Source organism: Sciurus carolinensis, chromosome 3 (genome assembly GCF_902686445.1).
Source record: "Sciurus carolinensis chromosome 3, mSciCar1.2, whole genome shotgun sequence".
Taxonomy (NCBI): domain Eukaryota; kingdom Metazoa; phylum Chordata; class Mammalia; order Rodentia; family Sciuridae; genus Sciurus; species Sciurus carolinensis.
This window is the reverse complement of record NC_062215.1, coordinates 49,392,213-49,410,293: the sequence shown is the minus strand read 5'-3', so window position 1 is coordinate 49,410,293 and position 18,081 is coordinate 49,392,213. Positions and strand designations below refer to the sequence as shown.

The window sequence follows — 18,081 nt, the reverse complement described above, 5'->3', positions numbered from 1 at the left end:
TTTTCCTGTTCACCTTGCAGTGTGAATGAACTTTGGATAGTTATAGCTCAGAATGCCTATATTTGAACTTAATAGGCTTGTATTCCCATTTTGTGAACAACACCCTTCAGTTGTTATTTCACAGTTAGATGTATGGCTTCCCCATCTCTTAGAAGTGTGTTCAGAGAAGTCATGCCGTCCTCTTGTGATCCTAACCAAAGCAAGATCAAGTGCTAGTGCTACTGTGTGCTTGCTAGCTTGGTGTGTTCTACCAACTAGTGCTGAGACTACAGTTAGGTAAATGAATTCATTCTTGACTCCTTTCTAAACAAATGGAACATGTTTCAATCAGTTGTAATACATACCAAGGCATATCTGCAGAAACCCTTACTAGATGGAAAATGGGAACTATTCAAGTATAGAAACAGCTTGAGGGCCAAAAAAACAAAAGAAATACTAGTCAACTATTATTGTGTGCTTATTGAATACCTAGATACTATAGGACTATATAGATGCATTTGCTTTCTATGGCTTCTATTACAAATTTCTACATACTTGGTGACTTAACACATGTATTCTCTGATAGTTCTGGAGGTCAGAAGTCTAAAATTAAGTTTCAGCAAGCTGAAGTCAAGGTACTGGCATAGCTACATTCCCTCAGGAGGCTCTAGGCAGAATTCTTTTCCAGTCTCCAGCAGCACTTTTGCATTCCTCGGCTCATGGTCCCTTACTCTACCTTCAAAGAAAATTTCTGGTTGTCACATCACCTTCTGTGTAGCCAGATCTTTCTGCCATATGATCATTTATGATTACACTTAAGGCCCATCTGGATAATCCAGGTAATCTCCCCATCCCAATATCTTCACCTCTGCAATGACTACTTTGTTATATAAGGTAACAGGTTCCAGGATTTTGAACGTAGATGTGAGGCCTGTTATTCAGCTGGCCACAAAGGCAACTTAATGTGCTCCTGTATTCACAGACCTTTACTGGGAGTGAAAGACAGGCATCCATAAATATGAATATGTGAAATTGGCTGTCATAAAGACTGGGAATGTGGAGGAGAAATACTAATTTTGTTTGAAGGGATCAGAAATATCATGAAAAATGAAGAAAAATGGTTTGAATAAGTGTCAAAGAATACAGCAGAGATAGCAAAAGATTTAGAAGGGGCAAGTAATGCCATGGGGATTCACCCATAGGTGCTCAAAGTATGGTAAGAAATGAAGCAGGGATAGGCTAGGCTATGTTGTGAAGATCCTTGAATGATGAATCAAGAGTGAGAATTTAACTCTACTTTTGTTGGACTCAGTGAAAGTCTATTGGGTTTCTGAGTTGAGGAATACATGATTAGATCTGTTTGTCAGTAGACAATGAGAAGCTGTTAAGAGGGGCGATGGGAAGAAGAAAGGTGGGGGTTTGAGAAGACATTTTAAGCATTCAAATTTTAAATTTACTAACAGAGAAACGTATCCCATTTGTTTACAATAAAAAATTTAAATTTACTAATTCTTAAAATTCAGTAGGAAAACAGCTTAAAAATGAGTTCATTAATAAAGGCTCTCTTTTCAAAAGAGCACTCCACAAAAGTTAGTTTGGTTTTTGTTTGTTTGTTTGCAGTACTGGGGATTGAACCCAGGACTCCTGCAGGGTAGGCAAATGCTGTACTTCTGAGCTATATCCCAGCCCTTTCTCCTTCTTGTTTTATTTTGAGACAGGTTCTCCCTAAATTGCCCAGACTGACCTTGAACTTGCGATATTCCTGCCTCAGCCTTTGGAATAGCTGGGATTATTGGTGTTCAGCTAGCTAAATTAGTATCTTTTATATGCTTAATTAGAGATGCAAAAGTTATTATGAATACTTGCAGAATTCATAGTCTAATAAGGGAGATGCAAATGCTATGAAACTATATCTTGAACATTGCTATCATTTAAGCATAGGAATTAAGCATAACTTGGAGGGTGGTTAGGGCCTACAGAGAGTTTACAAATAAGTCCATTCCTTTCTGTGTGGTTTTAATAGCTTATTAGACAGAAAGTTAAAAAAAGACATAAATAATGTGAACTAAATACACACTGTAAAACTCAATGTATTATATGTATTTTATTGACCTTTAAAATAAATTACCCGTTAGCTGCTTTAATACCAACTAGATTAATTTTTCCTTGATGGGGAATTTGTTTAGTGGTCAGTGGGTCAAAAACAAACAAAAAAATTGCCTACCTCCTTTAACAAATATTTATAGAATACTTAGTATTTTATTTAAGACAATAGACTATCAGACTCAATTTTGTTTTCCTGACTCATATGTACTAATTCTTCCCACTAATTCTTTTTGAGTTAAGTATTTCCTAAATCTCACGAAACTATCTGACTACTCAGATGAAATCCGAATTTGATGCTAGCATAAGCTAAAAAGTTGCCATCCTGATATTCATAGCACTGTCCAACTGAAATACAAGGTGAATCACATAATTTAAATCATAGTATGGATACATTTTAAAAAGTAAAATTAATATATTTTATTTAACCCAGTACGTCATAAAATACTATCTTTTTTTGACACCAATCAATATAAAAAATATTTTACATTCTCTTGTACAATGTCTTTAAAATCTAGTGTGTACCTTACACTTACAGCCTATCCATTTGGACACTAAATATTGGTTGGGAATGCTTGATCTCATTTAGATATCAAATTGATAGTTGAAAAAGATTCACATGCCCAAGTTGTCTAAAAACTTTTCACAGTTTTCTAATAATTGAATATCAATTTTTAAATTAAAATGGCAGTGGAAAAAAATTAGAAATTTACTTTCTTGGTCACCCTAGCTGCATCTGAAATGCTCAGTAGCAACATGTGGCTAGTGGCTGCCATATTGGAGAGTATAGCTCTAAAACCTTCTCCTTAGGGTTACTTTGAATATTCTTTTTCAAAAGTAGTATAAATTTTTCATTTAGAACACTGAGTAATTATGAATAATTAATATCCTGTTTTCATCTTGATAGGTCCCAAATTCCATTTTTATCCTCAACTTCCTTTTCTTTTCAAGGTATTTCTGTTCACTTGTTTCCTATAGAGTCCTCATTTATTTCATGCCACTGTACCAGTTCACTATATTGTGATTAGTTCAGGGCTACCTGAACCTACCTCTACTTCAATATATTACCCAAACTCTGCTCCCCTCTATTTTACCCATGTGTAGCCCTTTGTAATCCATAAATACTTCAGATTTTCAGAGTGCTCTCATATTATCCAGCTTGATGTATAAGTAGGGCTCTATCATGTATTAATTCTATTTTATAGATAAGAAAATATCCATCAGGAGATTTACATATTTGCCCAGGTTACATAGATACTGAATTTATTTTTATTAGTTTTTTGGAGGTATAGGATCTTGCTGTGTTGCCCAGGCTGGCCTCAAACTCCTGGCTCAAGTAATCCTCCTGCCTCAGCCTCCTGAGTAGCTGGGACCACAAGCATGTATCATGGTGCCTGAAGAACTCATGGTTCATAACTTTTGCTCTAGTGCCTTTTCACTATATTATGGCAGAACACCCTTCACAAAAGGCATCTGGAGAATGTCAGACCCCATTCTTACTATCTCATCCAATCTCGTACTGTGAGCAATCTTAGAAAGTTCTTAAGACTTTTAAATATCATCTTCAATATTAGCACAAATTACCTGAAGTGACTTGGAAATTATCCTGTTACCCCAATGTTTATAAAATAAAGTTGAAAATTCTCATTTAAAAAACAATTCCTGAATTCATTTAAATTACTGTCTTGCAGTGAGTTGGCCAGGAAGACCGTATTTCCTTGTTTATATATATGTAGACCCATGAGATAAGTGGGAAAAGAGCAATTGCAATGGCAACAACCAATTGAATTCTTCCACCAACTGGATTCCTACAAAGATACAAAAAATTATTAAAAAAATCAATAAGAATTATGAATTGTTTGGGAAACAAGTATAAAGATTGAATTGATTAAAGTTACATTTTAATTGGTCTTCTCAATATTTATAATTCATTTGTATAAATTCTTTATATATACTTAATCCAAATCTTTGTTTATATATGTTCAAAATATCGTGTTCGTCCACTCAATGATTTCTTTTGAAGAACATTAATTAATTAGACAATGTTGAAATTGATCTTTTTATAATGATTTTTTTGTCCTGCTTAAGAAGTGTTTCTCTTGAAGATACTGTTATCTTCTCTAGAAAGATCTTGAAGATATTGTTATCTTCTCTAGAAGTTTTGTTTTGTTTCTTTACATTATATCTATAACCCACTTGTAATTGATTTTTATGAAAGCTGTGAGGTAAGAGTTGTTTCATTTTTTCCCATACTGGAATTTCATACATGGTCCAAGCATTATTTATTTCTGCATTTCTGGCTACCCTGCAATACCACCTTTGCCATAAGTCAAGGGTCTACATAGGTATGGATCTGTTTCTAGATTCTACTCTGTTGCATTAGTTTATTTATTTATCCTTTTGCTGGTAGTAGTTTATCCCTCTAGTTATTCAGGTTTTCTTTATAATTTTATATGCAATGTTTTTGTATATCTCTCCTAAATTTATTACTAGGAAGTTTATTATTTTGATCTTCTTATAAGTAGTAACTATTCATTTTTACCACCTTCTGCTACTTTGCTGATGGAAATATAGTTTATTTTTGTATACTGACTTAGCAACCTGGCATTATGCTAAACTCACTTATTAATTTTAATAATCTTTTAGATCTTTTTTATTTTCTTTATATGCAGTAATGTCACCAACAAATAATCAAAAGCTTGTTTCCAGTCCTTTAGTCTTTTATTTCCTTTTCTTGTCTCATTGTATTGGCTACAATAGCTAGAGCAGTGTTGAGAAGTTGCAGAAATAACTAACTTATCTCATTCTTGACTTCAGAGGAAAAGTTCTCAACTGTTCATTAACTATCATACTTTGGTGTAGATACCCTTTATCAGATTAACTTCCCTTCTCAGCCTGTATTCTGAGAGCTTTTATCATGAATGAACATTGGATTTTATCAAATGCTCTTTCTGTTATCGTTCAAGATATTTCACTTTCTTACTCTGATAATGTAGAAAACATTGGTAGATTTTGTAGTGTTAATTATAATTCCTAGAATAAAGCCAACTTGGTGGTTGGGTTCTATATTGTAGGATTTGGTTTATTAATTTTTTTCAGGATTTTTCCATGGGTGGTCATGAGTAGGATTACTATTATGGTTTGGATTTTTGCATCCCCCCAAAGCTCATGTGTGAGACAATGCAAGAAGGTTCAGAGGAGAAATGATTGGGTTTTTGACAGTCTTAACCTAATCAGTGGATTAATATCTGATGGGATTCACTGAGTGGTAATTGGAGGCAGGAAGGATGTGACTGGAGGAGGTAGGAATTAGGGTGTGACTTTGGGAGGTATATATATATATATATATATATATATATATTTTTTTTTTTTATCTGACATGTGGAGTCTTTCTCTGCTTCCTGATCACCATGATGTAAGCTGCCTCCTTCACCACCCTCTCCTGCCATGATGTTCAGCCTCACCTCAAACCCTGAGGAATGGAGCCAGCCTCCTATGGACTAAGGCCTCTGAAACTGTGAGTCCTCAAATAAACTTTTCCTCCTCTATAATTGTGCTGGTTAGATCATTTAGTCACAGCAGTGAAATAGCTGACTAAAATGATTACTATAAAATTTTCTTTGTCTTTTAATGTTCTTGGCAAGTTTTGGTACCAAGGTTACTAGTTTCTCATAAAATGAGATGGAAAGTATTTCTTCTTTTGCTTTTTCTGGAAGTCTTTGTTGATTGTGGGCATTATTTCTCCTTAAAATGTTAGATTTCTCCAGCTATGCCATCTAGGTTTAGAGTTTTCTTTCAGAAAAAATATAAATTATGTATTCAATTTATTTAATAGTTATAGGACTTGTATTTCTTCTGTAAAAGTTTTGGTCAATTGTATTTTAAAGGAATGTGTCTACTTAATCTTTATTTTCAAATTTATTGGCATAAAGTTGTTCATTATATCCTCTTATAAGTTTAAAAATATGTTAGATACATCATACTGTTCTCTCTTTCATCCCTGATATTTGTTATTTGTGCCTCCTCTTACTTTTTAATTTTATTTTCCTTTTTAGTCTTGCCAGGACTGATCAATGTTATGAATCATTTTAGAGAATCCATGAATTTGGCCTTGTTAATTCTCTTTTTTAGGTCAAATTTTCATTTAATTGTTTTCTCCTTTTATGTTTACCTTCTTTTTTATTTGGGTTTAACTTACTTACTTACTTTGCAGGTGTGGGGGGTGAATTGGAGATTTAATTCAGGACCATTTTACCACTGAGCTACAATGGCAGTACTCTGTATTTTGTATTTTGAGACAGGGTCTTGTTAAGTTGCTTAAGGTCTTGCCAAATTGCTGAGGCTGGCCTCAAACTTGTGATCTTCCTGTCTCAGTCTCCTGAGCTGCTAGGATTACAGGTGTGCATGATTGTATACCCTATTTACTTGCTTTATTTTCCTAACTGGAAAGAACTGGAGAATTCCTAATTTTTTTGAAACTTAGCTTAGTGACTTTCAGTCATCCTTGAATGTTTTTTCTACTTATCTTTTTGGTACCAGGGATTGGACCCAGGGGTGCTTAACCACTGAGCCATATCCCCAGCCCTTTTTATTTTATTTTATTTTTTTATTTTTGAGACAGGGTTTTGCTAAGTTACTCAGGCTAGCTTTGAACTTGGAATCTCCTGCCTCAGCCTCTTGAGTCACTGGGATTACAGGTGTGCACCATCATGCCCAGCTGTTTTTTCCTTTTTTAAAACGTGTATTTGAATCTACTAATTTCCTTGTAAGCATGATTTTTAGCTGTATCCCACAAATTTTGGAATGAAGTGTTCTCACTTACTTTATGGCTGAAAATGTAACCTTTTTCAAAAAAAATATTCAATGTGTGCACATGAAAAGAAAATAAATTCTGCCATTCTTGTTTTTGTTGGTTTTTTTTTTTTTTTTTTTTTTTTCGGTACTGGGGATCAAACTCAGGGCCTTGTGCTTGTGAGGCAAGCACTCTACCAGCTGAGCTATCTCCCCAGCCCAAATTCTGCCATTCTTAGGTGTTCTGTTTATATCAATTAGGTTGAGTTTCTTATTGTGTCATTAAAATGTGTATCTTCACTGATTTTTGTCTACTTGTTCTCTTAGTGACTAAGAGAAATGTGTTGATATTTCTCAAGATAAAGGTAGAATTTTCATTTTTTCTCTTTTAAAGAGAAAAGTTCTGTCAACTTTCCTTGTCTCTATTCTGAGCCTATATTATTAGGTGTATACAAAGTTACAATTGTTATAGTTTCTTGATGAATGGAAGTTTTTGTTATTAAAAAGTGCTTTGGCATCTTAAAACCCAGGTGTGCTCTACCACTGAGCTACATCCCCATCCCTTTTTTATTTTTTATTTTGTGATGGGGTCTCACTAGTTTGCCAAAGCTGAGTTCAAATTTGAGTCTCCTGCTTCAGTTTCCCAAGTTGCTGGGATTGCACTTGGCATTTCTTCTATCTTTTGACTTTTAATATTCTTTTTTTGCATATTTAATGGTCGTCTTTTGTAAGTAGTATAGAGTTGGGTTTTTAATCCTTTTACACACCTTGAGAATTTTTGACTTTTAATTGAAATATTTGGTACATTTACATTTAACGTGATTTCTGATATTTTTTATTTTATTCTGTCTCTGTCTTAACATATACTTCCTATTTGTCCCATTAGCTTTTTCTCTCCTGTCTTTTTCTTCCTTGTATATTCATTTTCTGTTCTTTTATTGGTTACCTTAAAGAGTATAACATGAATAATTGACTAATCAGAGTCCCATGTAAATTTGTTTTTACTCTTCCCAGACAGTCCAAGGTCCTTAGAACACTTAGCTCCATTTATCCCTTTCCAACATAGATACTGCTGGTGCCACATATTTTTATTCTATATATTTAAACTCCATAAAACATCATTATTATTGTTTTATGTTAATATTCACTTATATATTCCAACACATTTACACTTTCTTTGCTCTTAATTCTTTCCTGAATCTCCAAGTTTCTTTCAGAGGTCATTTTCCTTCTTAAAGAATGCTTTTTAGGCTGGCAACTGGGTTACATAGGAAACTATGGTTTTCATGAACATATGAATGATCATGAACATTTGAATCAACTATTATTAGCCTCCCTGAGGAAAAGGAGCGATCTCTTTCAGAAGATTCCTGTTTTCATGAGCTGTGAAGTTTCACTCACTACCTGGTTTTATCAATCGTGGGGATATCTGACTTTAATGACTTGAAAACTTACTTTGATGAACTGTGGCAGAGGCTCATCCATGCTGTGATTATCACCAGACCAGACAGCTCCCTATAAAATAGCATATATTTCAAATTTTTGAAGTGGTTGCAAGTGAGAAGCATATTATCACATTCTCTTCATGACCACTTGATAGTGTGTTCTGATTGGGCAACTTTCCCTCAAGATATATAGCATCTATAGGGTATTTTCAAGTATGGTCATGAATCATAAATAACTTTTCTTCAGAATTTAAAGCCTATATGAAGATATGGTTCATCTAAAGAGGCAGGTATGAGATCCAAGACTGTCCCCTAACTTTTAAGTGTATCCTCATAATTAAGTATCTGAAAACCCACTCAGCCAGGTATAATGGCTTATGCGTATATTCCCAGAGATTCAGGAGGCTGAGGCAGGAGGATCACAAGTTCAAACCAGCTTCAACAACTTAGCAAGGCCCTAAGCAACTTAGAGAGAACCTGTCTCATAATAAAAAGAAAAAAAGACTAGGGGTGTAACTCAGTGGTAAGTGCCCCTGGGTTCAATCCCCAGTACCAAACAAACAACAACAAAACACTCAGATTCTTATTGTAGGTTACTGGAAGGACAGTACAATCCAGAAAACAATCCGAGATTTGATCAATCATTATTTTTACATGTTTTAGAGCTTTCAGTGTTAGGCAGGATGAGCTCAAGACAATGCATGATTTAAATACATAATGCAGGAGATTGGGTTACTTCTTAGGGAAAAGGAATGAGTTGTAGAATGAATCAGACTAATAATTTTGGGGTGGATATATGCTTCTTGTATATATATGTACATATATATATATATATAAGCATATACTTTTTACAAAGAATAAAAAAACAATCATTCAGCCATAGTACATTGAAAGCCCCACCTTGAGTTTACCATAACTCCTGGGCTTCAAGTTGGAAGCAATTTAACCCATTTGGTTTACAGACCCAGCTGGATTGGCTCTCCAGTTTTCTAGTATGAGATCCTAAATAAAGTTACCATGGCAAAGCAACACCTTGTCAGTGATGTCTTACAGGTCTTTAAAGGTTGGTGTTGGCAGATGCCAACAGAGTGTAGAGAAGAAAATAAAGGGGCTCTTAATATGACTGGGAGTCAAGGGTTGAAGGAAGTGAAGGAGAGGAGTTGATAAAATAGGAACAAATGGTCATGACAAAGAGAAGACATGACACAAGACATACCAGGGCAAGACTAGTAGAGGCTGACTTAAAATACTGTCCTCTGAGGTGGCCAATGACAACTGTGACATGATTTTGACTTAACCAGATCCAAGTCAGAATACTAAGAGTTTTCACCTTATTAGTTAGACTGAGTGTTATTATATAGTGCCCTTGCTCTTTACAAGGAGGTCAAGGTCAACTGCCTGACAGTAATATAATGGAACAGGTAATGACTGTGGGTAATGGTGACCATGGAGTCTGATAGGCTGGGTTTGAATCCTGGCTCCACCACTTCCTCAGTTCCACTAGCTTGTAGAAGATATGACACCTTCTCTGCTCCTTATGGTATAGTTGGCGGAATTAAGACACCATTGTGCATACATAAGGTAGTATTGTAAAGGAATAAAAGATTTCTCAGTTCTACTCCACCCCTCCAAAGAGCAAAGTCCCTGCTCACCTGCCTTCCTCTTCATGTAAGATGTTGTGTTGTGTGTGAAGTAAGAAGTAGTACGCCAAGCCGACAGCCCACACCAGGCAAAACAACATGTGGATTGCAGAGACACTCTTCCAAATAAAGTTACCTAAAAATACATATCTTGATTATGTGTTGGTGCTTGTACTGTCATAATCTGCTTTCAAGATAGGCATTCAGAAAAAAAAAAAGAAACCACACACCTCACTTTTTGAGGGACAACATGAGTTAGAGCATTAATTATAAACATCAATGGACTTTTCTGGTTTGGTTGCCTAGCATCTCTCCTTCCTATGATGCCTACCTTTACTTTCTTTGGGGATCCATCCTTCTTACACCCCTAGTCCATGTGTGCCAGCAAACTGGACCTTAACTAGGTCAATCAAACCATTTATTCCCTTAGCCACAGTGATTTGGCTCAGGACAAACAGATGACAAATCAGGGCCAATAACATGATTCTGAGACATTAGTAGGGTGAAAAAACAGAGCATCTTGTCTGTTTGGATGTAGCATCATGATGATGTGAACTGGGAACTGCAGAACTACCAAGTGGAGCCCAGGAGTGAAGTCAGAGTTGCAGATGGTAGAATGAGAGATGGAGCGAAGTTCTGAGTCCACCAGTGCTTGAAGCCAGCACCACCTGCAGCCTTTCCAATAAACTACCAGTATGTTTCTTCCTAGTTCACAGCACCTGGGAGTTATAAGCACCTTCTGGCTTGTAACTAAAGGAGCCCCCACCAATTCATTTTTAAAGACATAGACATAGATCTAAGGGCCTTTAGGAGTAGTCTGGAGCATACAGGGAGTTAGAATTTTCAACATGGTAATCATTAGTCTTTATTCTATGGTCTCTGAGAACTTCCAAGTCCTACTAGTTAGATGCTGTTTTAAAAAAAGAATTAAAAAAAAATTTCTTTTTTTTTTGCATTATGATACTATTTTATAGTATAAAACTGCAACTTAAGGTCTGTTGAGAGTTTTTTAGAATCATGAAAGGTGAAATGGCTATATTTTGACCAGCACTGAGTTAGGTAGTCTACAGGCAAAACAAACCAGTTATTTTAAGTGAAGTTTTTACACATATAATCCCCTGGGATATATGTATAAGGAATCTAAGAAACCAGTTACAGAATAAATATATGACAAAGCTCTTCTTTACAGTCATTCTTTCATTCAGCAACCATTAAGTACCTTCCATTTGCCTGGCCATATTATTATGGACTGAATACTCACGTCTCACTCAAATTCATATGTTGGAACCCTAACCCTTAAGGTGATAGTATTAGGAGATGGGACCTTTGGGAGGTAATAAGTTCATAAAGGTAGAGCTTTCATGAATGGGATTTGTGCCCTTATAAAAACAGATCTTAGAAGTTTTCTTTGTCCCTTCTACCATTTCACCATATATCAAATTTGCTGGTGCCTTAATCTTGGACTTCCTAGCCTCCACAGCTGGGAAAATAAACTTCTGTTGCTTATTAACTGCCTAGTCTATGATATTTTTGGTATAGCAACCTCAATGGTTAAGACTTGTATGTATTTAGGCTTAAGCAAAGGTGCATAAAAAATGAACCTACTTTTAAGGGGTGTGGTAGGAGGAAACAAAAGTGTGCAATACATTGCTACAGTATATAAGGAGGTTAGAAATGAAATATGTAGAGATTTGTGATGCACATTATAAACAATTTATCATAAGTGACACTTTATATATATAGATTTTAAATAAATTCAAATTAAGAAAATGATTAATGGGTGTGGTGTTACCCTACAAAGAACTTGTAAATAAAATGAGTTCACAAAGGATTGTAAATAATAAATACATAATAGACATTGATTGCCACTGTATATGAGAACACAAAAGAAGCACTTAGATTAGTGCTGGTTTTACATTAGTTTGGTGGCTTAAGAAATCAATGCAGTGACTGCAATCCTTCTCTCTTATGGGCTAACCTACATAACCACTATTCCATATTAGCCTAAGAAGTGTTCAGTCCAACTTGATAAAGAATAGCTTAAAATGTCAAGTCCTTGTGAAGTTTTCCTAAGACTGGTAAGGATGATCTAGATCAGCATTAGCCCCTCTTTGTTATCAGAAATGAGAAGAAATCCCTAGATAGTCCTGTTTTTTTCCTGGGAGTTTAGCAGTTAGACTCTCACTGTTATAAGAAAATCTGATTTGCTGAATTTCTATTCAGAATCCAGTAGCTGTACCTGTGACAAGAGGGTTGACTCCAACAAGTAGGGTCAGTATTGCAGGTATAGCATATACCACCTGTTAGCAAAAAGAGGAAATATATGAGCTAAGAAGTATGCCCAATATATGAGATATTCAGAGGTATCTAGGAATTAAAAAAAAAGATGAAATCATCAGTTATTACCTCTAGGTTTCAATATGCATTACATGTATAAACTGATTACCATGTTAGGTTGTAATTTTACCTCTAGGTTTCAATATGCATTACCTCTAGGTTTCAATATGCATTACATGTATAAACTGATTACCATGTTAGGTTGTAATTTTACCTCTAGGTTTCAATATGCATTACATGTATAAACTGATTACCATGTTAGGTTGTAATTTTACCTACTTTCTTCCTAGACCATCAGTTATTCCAGGAAAGGCTCAGTCATCTTCTAGCTCTATCACTGAGCATAAAATTTGGGTCTTAAGATATGCTGACTTCCCAGTGTCTTTCAACAAATTTTGATGCCCAAATGACCTTCTCCACTTGCATGAAAGACAATGTTCTTTGACAAGTAGGGCAGGAGCAGCTGGATTGGCTACATGGTCATACTGGGTTTGACAAATACGCCATCTCTGTGAGACCACTTCAAATATTCTGACAACGTATGGATCAGATGTATCCAACACTAAGATCAAGTTCTTTTGGAAACAGCTAAGTTTGGAAATTAGAAGACTGGCCCTGAAGAAGCCCTGTTCCCAAGCCTAATTTGTAGCAAGCAGACTCTGGTCAAACTTACTACTGTGTATTTATGTCACAGGCAGAGAGAAAGTAGGGAAGGTAGGCTTATAAGAAGCATGGGAACTTCCCCAGAAATGTAGTTGCTTACCCACATCAATTGCAATGCTTATGTCAAACCTTTAGTTTATTTGGAAGTTGTGAGAACTGTACATTTTAAGTGATCTGCTTTCATTATAAAAGTGTCTGTCTTATCCTTGGGCAGAGAGAACATTTGGATTACAGACCCTGTGTCCATCTTTCCTACCTATCTGTAATAATTGTTTACTGAAATACCAGCTAATAGTGACATTTGCAAGTCAGGTAATTTCTTACAAGTGGAGGATCATGCTACTTAGGGTTAGACCAGCACTTTCCAAACTTAAATGTGCATAGGAATCACTTGGAGATCTTCTTACAGATTCTAGTTCTGGAGGTTTGGAAGAGGGTCCAAGATCCTGCTATTCTAACAAGTTCACATGGGTGCTACTGCTGTTGTGCCAAGGACCACACTTAGAGAAGTACAGGGTTTACGGGGTTAGTTTTCCCCTAGCAGAAAACCGCATGATAGCTACAGGTACAGAAACAGAAGAGAGAGACAGAGGGAGAGAAAGATAAATATGAACATTATGTTTGGCAGAGATTTTTAAAATGTGCATTCAATGCATCGGAGATCTGTCATAAATAGATAAAACAGTCTAAAACCTTATTTCTGTGTATGTAAAAATATGAACAAAACAGTCCTTTAAATAACAGTTTCTCATGGAAATTGTGACACATTGTTATTTAGATGCTTTTCTCTGTCTTGAATTAGATGAAAGATATAAAGGGCAGAAAGACTGAAAATAATTGTTTCTAGCATACAAGTTAAAACTGCATCATAAAAGTAATCATGAGCTCAGTAGAACCCACTTGAAATGGTCTTTTATGTTCTTGATGGATTTTTTTTTAAATGAAGGGTATAACATTATTCATTTGTTTAATTCATTAGTTTAATTCAACACATAGTCATTGAGTACCATGGCAGTCATTCCTAATACCACTCTCCCTTGTTCACCTGTCCCTACAAAAAAATATTTTCCCAGTTTCTTTTACAGCTAGTAGTGTTCATGTTCCAGTAATGAATGCAAGGAGACATCTTCTAGGGGCAAGGCTGATAATATACGAAAAGCATTTAGCAACCAATATGTATGGATGCTGCATAATCAGAATGGAACCCTGAAAATATACCATACTGGTATGTACAAACTGCCAGAGGGACTTGGGAAACATTTTTCTCTCATAAAAGTGACAAAAGCACAGGAGAAAAGCTTATTTTGCTCTTCTTTGCTTCTTCTTACTTGGGATACAATTTTCTGGGGATGAGATGTTTGGAGTTACAGCAGCCATTCTATAAACATGAGAATGGCAGAGAAGAAAGAGAAAGTCCAGGCCCTTGATGAAACGTTTGATCATTAAACAGCTACCTCTGGACTTCTTAAGTGAGATATTCTAGTCAGATTTTCCATCCTATGGAACATGGAAATGAATTGGATGCAGTACCAGCCCCCAAGGTACAGTGGCCTACTATTTGTTCATTTGTGCATCTATTTATTTTCTCATCCATTCAAGGGTCAATGCAGGAGGAATTTCTATGAGGGAGGTTCTATGTTAGGTTGCCTACAGGCTCTCAAGGACAAGAAAGAACTGTCCTTGTCCTCCTGGGAGCTGGCATGCATGGAACCAACTGTAAAGCAAAACTGAATGTGTCGGTGTTGCAATAGGGTGCAAAGGAAGGATGGTCAGAACCTACGGGAAGGCGACAGATCTTGTCAGATGAAACAGCATTTGGAGGTAGTCCTTGAAGCTTGGGTAGAATATGACATACAGGAATTCTAGGGTCAAGACACAGTAACTATCATTGGTGGACCATGCTTGGAGGGTGGGTTGAGCCATACTATGATGAACCTCAAATCCAAATGGGGGAGTTTTAACTTAGACTGGGAAATGAAAAAAGTTCTTGAAGCAGACAGTGATATACAGGAGGTATTCTAGGAATAGAAAAGATTAGAAGCAAACAGAAGAGTTGGGAAGTCATTCCAGGGGTAATGGGGCTAGGGATGTAACTCAGTGGTAGAGCACTTGCCCAGCATGTGCAAGGCCTCAAGTTCAATCCCTGGTACTGCCAAAAATTAAAATAAATAAAATATCCATAAAGGAAGTAATGGAGGGCTGAACTGGGAATGACAGAGGAGTTCTGTGGAGACATGGAATTTGTTTTTCATATTATGTATCCTAAACTTCAAGTGAAAGATAAAATGTACAGGCATTATACAGGTAAGCAATTGGACCTGGATTATTTTTTTTGTTGAATTGCTTTTTATTTTAGTTTGTTCAGGGGATCTTAAAGGCAGTGGGTAAGAAACATAGAGATGTTAAGGATGACTCAATGAATGGTTCTGCTAGTAGAAATGACTGAGTCAGGAAGAGGAATGAGTTTGGGAGGAAAAGATTTTGGGTGGGACCTTGGGCATATTTGAGGAGTAGTATGATATACAGGCAGATGTATCTTGCCATCTTTCAGAAATTCAACATTACATTGGAAATCTGACACTTGTTTGCAGGGAAATGATATTTAGAACTCAGGATATGGGCCAAAGTGCTGAGGAAGAGATGATTTGATTCAGGGGCGTGTGAAACTGGATTATAGGCAATATCAGAAGGTGGTTCTCTACTGCACTAAAAGAGAACTGACTAGAATTTTACATACAGTTCCCATGGTCAACATTATTTTGAAATCTAAGAACCATTTCCTTGGTGATACTCTACAGCTTTGTGTTTCTGTACTGAAAGACACCAGGCAAAATTCAGATGTTTCAGGAAATGTAATAGATGATCTCCCTGTCTTCCCAACAGTCCAATTCAGGAGCACTGGTTAAATGAATACTGGTTTTGTGGGTTTTAATTAATTTCTATAAAAGTAATTCACTCAATTAGCAGAACCACAGAACTAAAGCCTGCCATTTCCCAGTCCAATGCTTGCTAGAGTTTCTGGATGGTAACTCACAAGGAACAGTTAGTTTAATTGATACTGTGAGGTCTAATCTAGGCATTCAAGAATAGGGTCCTCAGGCCATCTATTCAAAGGGAATACAGTTGTCCCTGGGTATCCATGGAAAATTGGTTTTAGGATAATCCCTACCCCCAGCCCCAGGATACTAAACATCAGTGGATTCTCAAGTATTTTCATGTAATCTACACACACCTTCTAGATGGTTGTCATAAAGGTCATTAAGGTTAGCAATAATGCATGGAAAGTGACTGGCACACTGTAGGCACTTAGTAAATGACACATAGTTGTACTGTTATTAGGCCCAGTGTAATGAAGGTGATGTGGAAGAGACCTTTGTCCCCAGAGTTTGGAATTCTTTACCCCCCCCCCACCTCCCTCTCTCTCTCTCTCTCTCTCTCTCTTTCTCTCTCTCTCTCTCTCTCACACACACACACACACACACACACACACACACACACGATACATTATCACACTGATTTTCCTGAATCTAATTTGAAAAATTAGCCCAGACTTACCCCATTTTGTTCAGACACCTCACCCTGTGTGAAATTGCTCCCCTCTTCCACATGAGCCCACTCTCATGGACGCTAACACCTCTACCCTCGCCTACTTGCACCCTGACCACAACACCCTTGCTCTACCAGACTAATGCAAGATTGTTTTTCTGAGAATGTAATTTCTCAGACAATGACTATATGACTCTTTTTCTGTAACTTTCCATTTCTATGAAATGTACCTTATGATTATGATTGCTTCTCTTGCCCTCCTCTCTTTGTGCCTTGTAAGTGTGTTCCTGCCTCCAATCAGGGTCAAGGGTTGCAGAGAGCTGCTTGGTTCTCTGTGCTTTTGGCATGGCTGGAAAATAAAGATTTCGTCTTCACTTTCAAAGGACATGGAGAATTATTTAGAAATTTGGAAAGAGTACCTTCACACTCCTCCCTCTAAAAAATAATTGGGAAAAAGAGCTTTACAAAGGTTTTGATTTCTAAGTTTTAAAGTAAGTGAAACAGAGACAAAGAGATAAGACTGTGTGTTTTGTGCAGCCTACACTATCCTGTTGAATGGAGGAAAATTTTGAAAGCAGCTCATACTCACCACCCACAGTTCTGCGTCTGGATCATTGACCTAGAATGTGAAACACGGATCATGTTAGTAGTCATACTGTCCTGTTCTATTCCTGTTTGGTCAGCTCCTTTATTCAACTGCTAAGAGACTGATGCTGGGATAAGGTGCCAACGGTACAAAATATGATCTAGCAGATCAGGATGGCTGAAGGGGTTTCTGGCTGAACAAAGCAGGTGTTAACACACAGCCACGCATTTTGTGAAAGAAACTGCACAGGTACTCTGAAGAGGACATACCAAACCTAGAATGGGTGCTTTAAAGGATCCTCCAGTCTCAAGAAATGAGGCAAACTATCCCCTTCAGAAAGGGGATCCGAAAGCAGATTTCAAGACGCTGTAAAGGGTTTTGTTCTGCTTCCTCTTCCCAGCCCTTGGATCCTGTTCAGACTCCCCCACGCTGAATGTTTAGAAAGGTGCTAGGGCATCTTCTCTGAGGTCCCTTTCAAAGTGACATGCACTGACCCAGCACCTTCCAGCATTTGAACAAGTCAGGCTCTCAGGTGTGTGGCTTGCACATGTAAACACATTCGCGTCATTGGTGGGAAGACCCTGGGGCTCCCCAAGCCTCGATCTCAATTCCTGTCCTCCCTCCAAACTGATCAGCCCTGCGACTCTGCGGGCTGGTGGGTCAGCACAGCGGTCGGGCCTGGGGGCGGAGCGCGGAGCCCAGCAGGTCCTGTTCCCCGCCACCCAGCGCCCGCCTGACCTGCACGAGAGCAGCCAGCGCGAAGAAGGCTGCCATGAGCCAGTTGCAGGCTCTCCACAGGGTGTGCGCCCCGCGCCCCTGCGCAGGCGCCATCGCTCGGGAGGTGGGCGGCCCTGTCCTCCCTTCCGCGGCGGCAGTTGCCCAGCCCCTCCCTTCCCCTCCCGGTCCGGGTCTCAGTGCCCCGCCCCTTCCCGCCCCGCCCCGCCCCGCCCCGGTCCCGGTGCCCCGCCCCGGACTTGGTTTTGGCGCCCGG

The 18,081-nt window shown here is 37.5% G+C and overlaps 1 protein-coding gene across 3 annotated transcripts; it reads right to left on the bottom strand.

Moving 5' to 3' along the window:
• Positions 1 to 2,064: 2,064 nt before the first annotated feature.
• Positions 2,065 to 17,971, bottom strand: Tmem220 (transmembrane protein 220). Of its 3 annotated transcripts, XM_047547380.1 has the most exons (7): positions 17,829 to 17,940; positions 17,094 to 17,123; positions 16,735 to 16,853; positions 12,198 to 12,258; positions 9,971 to 10,094; positions 8,329 to 8,388; positions 2,065 to 3,890 (listed from the first exon to the last, which is right to left on the bottom strand). In XM_047547380.1, exons 3-7 carry the CDS (start codon positions 16,849 to 16,851, stop codon positions 3,755 to 3,757), a joined length of 498 nt encoding a protein of 165 aa, XP_047403336.1. In that variant the 5' UTR covers positions 16,852 to 16,853; positions 17,094 to 17,123; positions 17,829 to 17,940; the 3' UTR covers positions 2,065 to 3,754. The 3 variants fall into 3 exon arrangements, with proteins under 3 accessions (XP_047403336.1, XP_047403335.1, XP_047403337.1); XM_047547379.1 differs by lacking the exon at positions 16,735 to 16,853 and having other exon boundaries at positions 17,829 to 17,971; XM_047547381.1 differs by lacking the exons at positions 9,971 to 10,094; positions 12,198 to 12,258 and having other exon boundaries at positions 17,829 to 17,971.
• Between the last annotated feature and the right edge of the window lie 110 nt (positions 17,972 to 18,081).

Excerpts from the sequence above, each read along its gene's own strand:
- Tmem220 (XM_047547379.1), bottom strand. The coding sequence starts at position 17,921 with ATGGCGCCTGCGCAGGGGCGCGGGGCGCACACCCTGTGGAGAGCCTGC. Across the intron at positions 12,259-17,093 it reads CAGACGCAGAACTGTGGGTG|GTGGTATATGCTATACCTGC; the intron begins GTGAGTATGAGC and ends TTTTGCTAACAG. Across the intron at positions 3,891-8,328 it reads CTCTGCCACAGTTCATCAAA|GAATCCAGTTGGTGGAAGAA; the intron begins GTAAGTTTTCAA and ends GTATCTTTGTAG.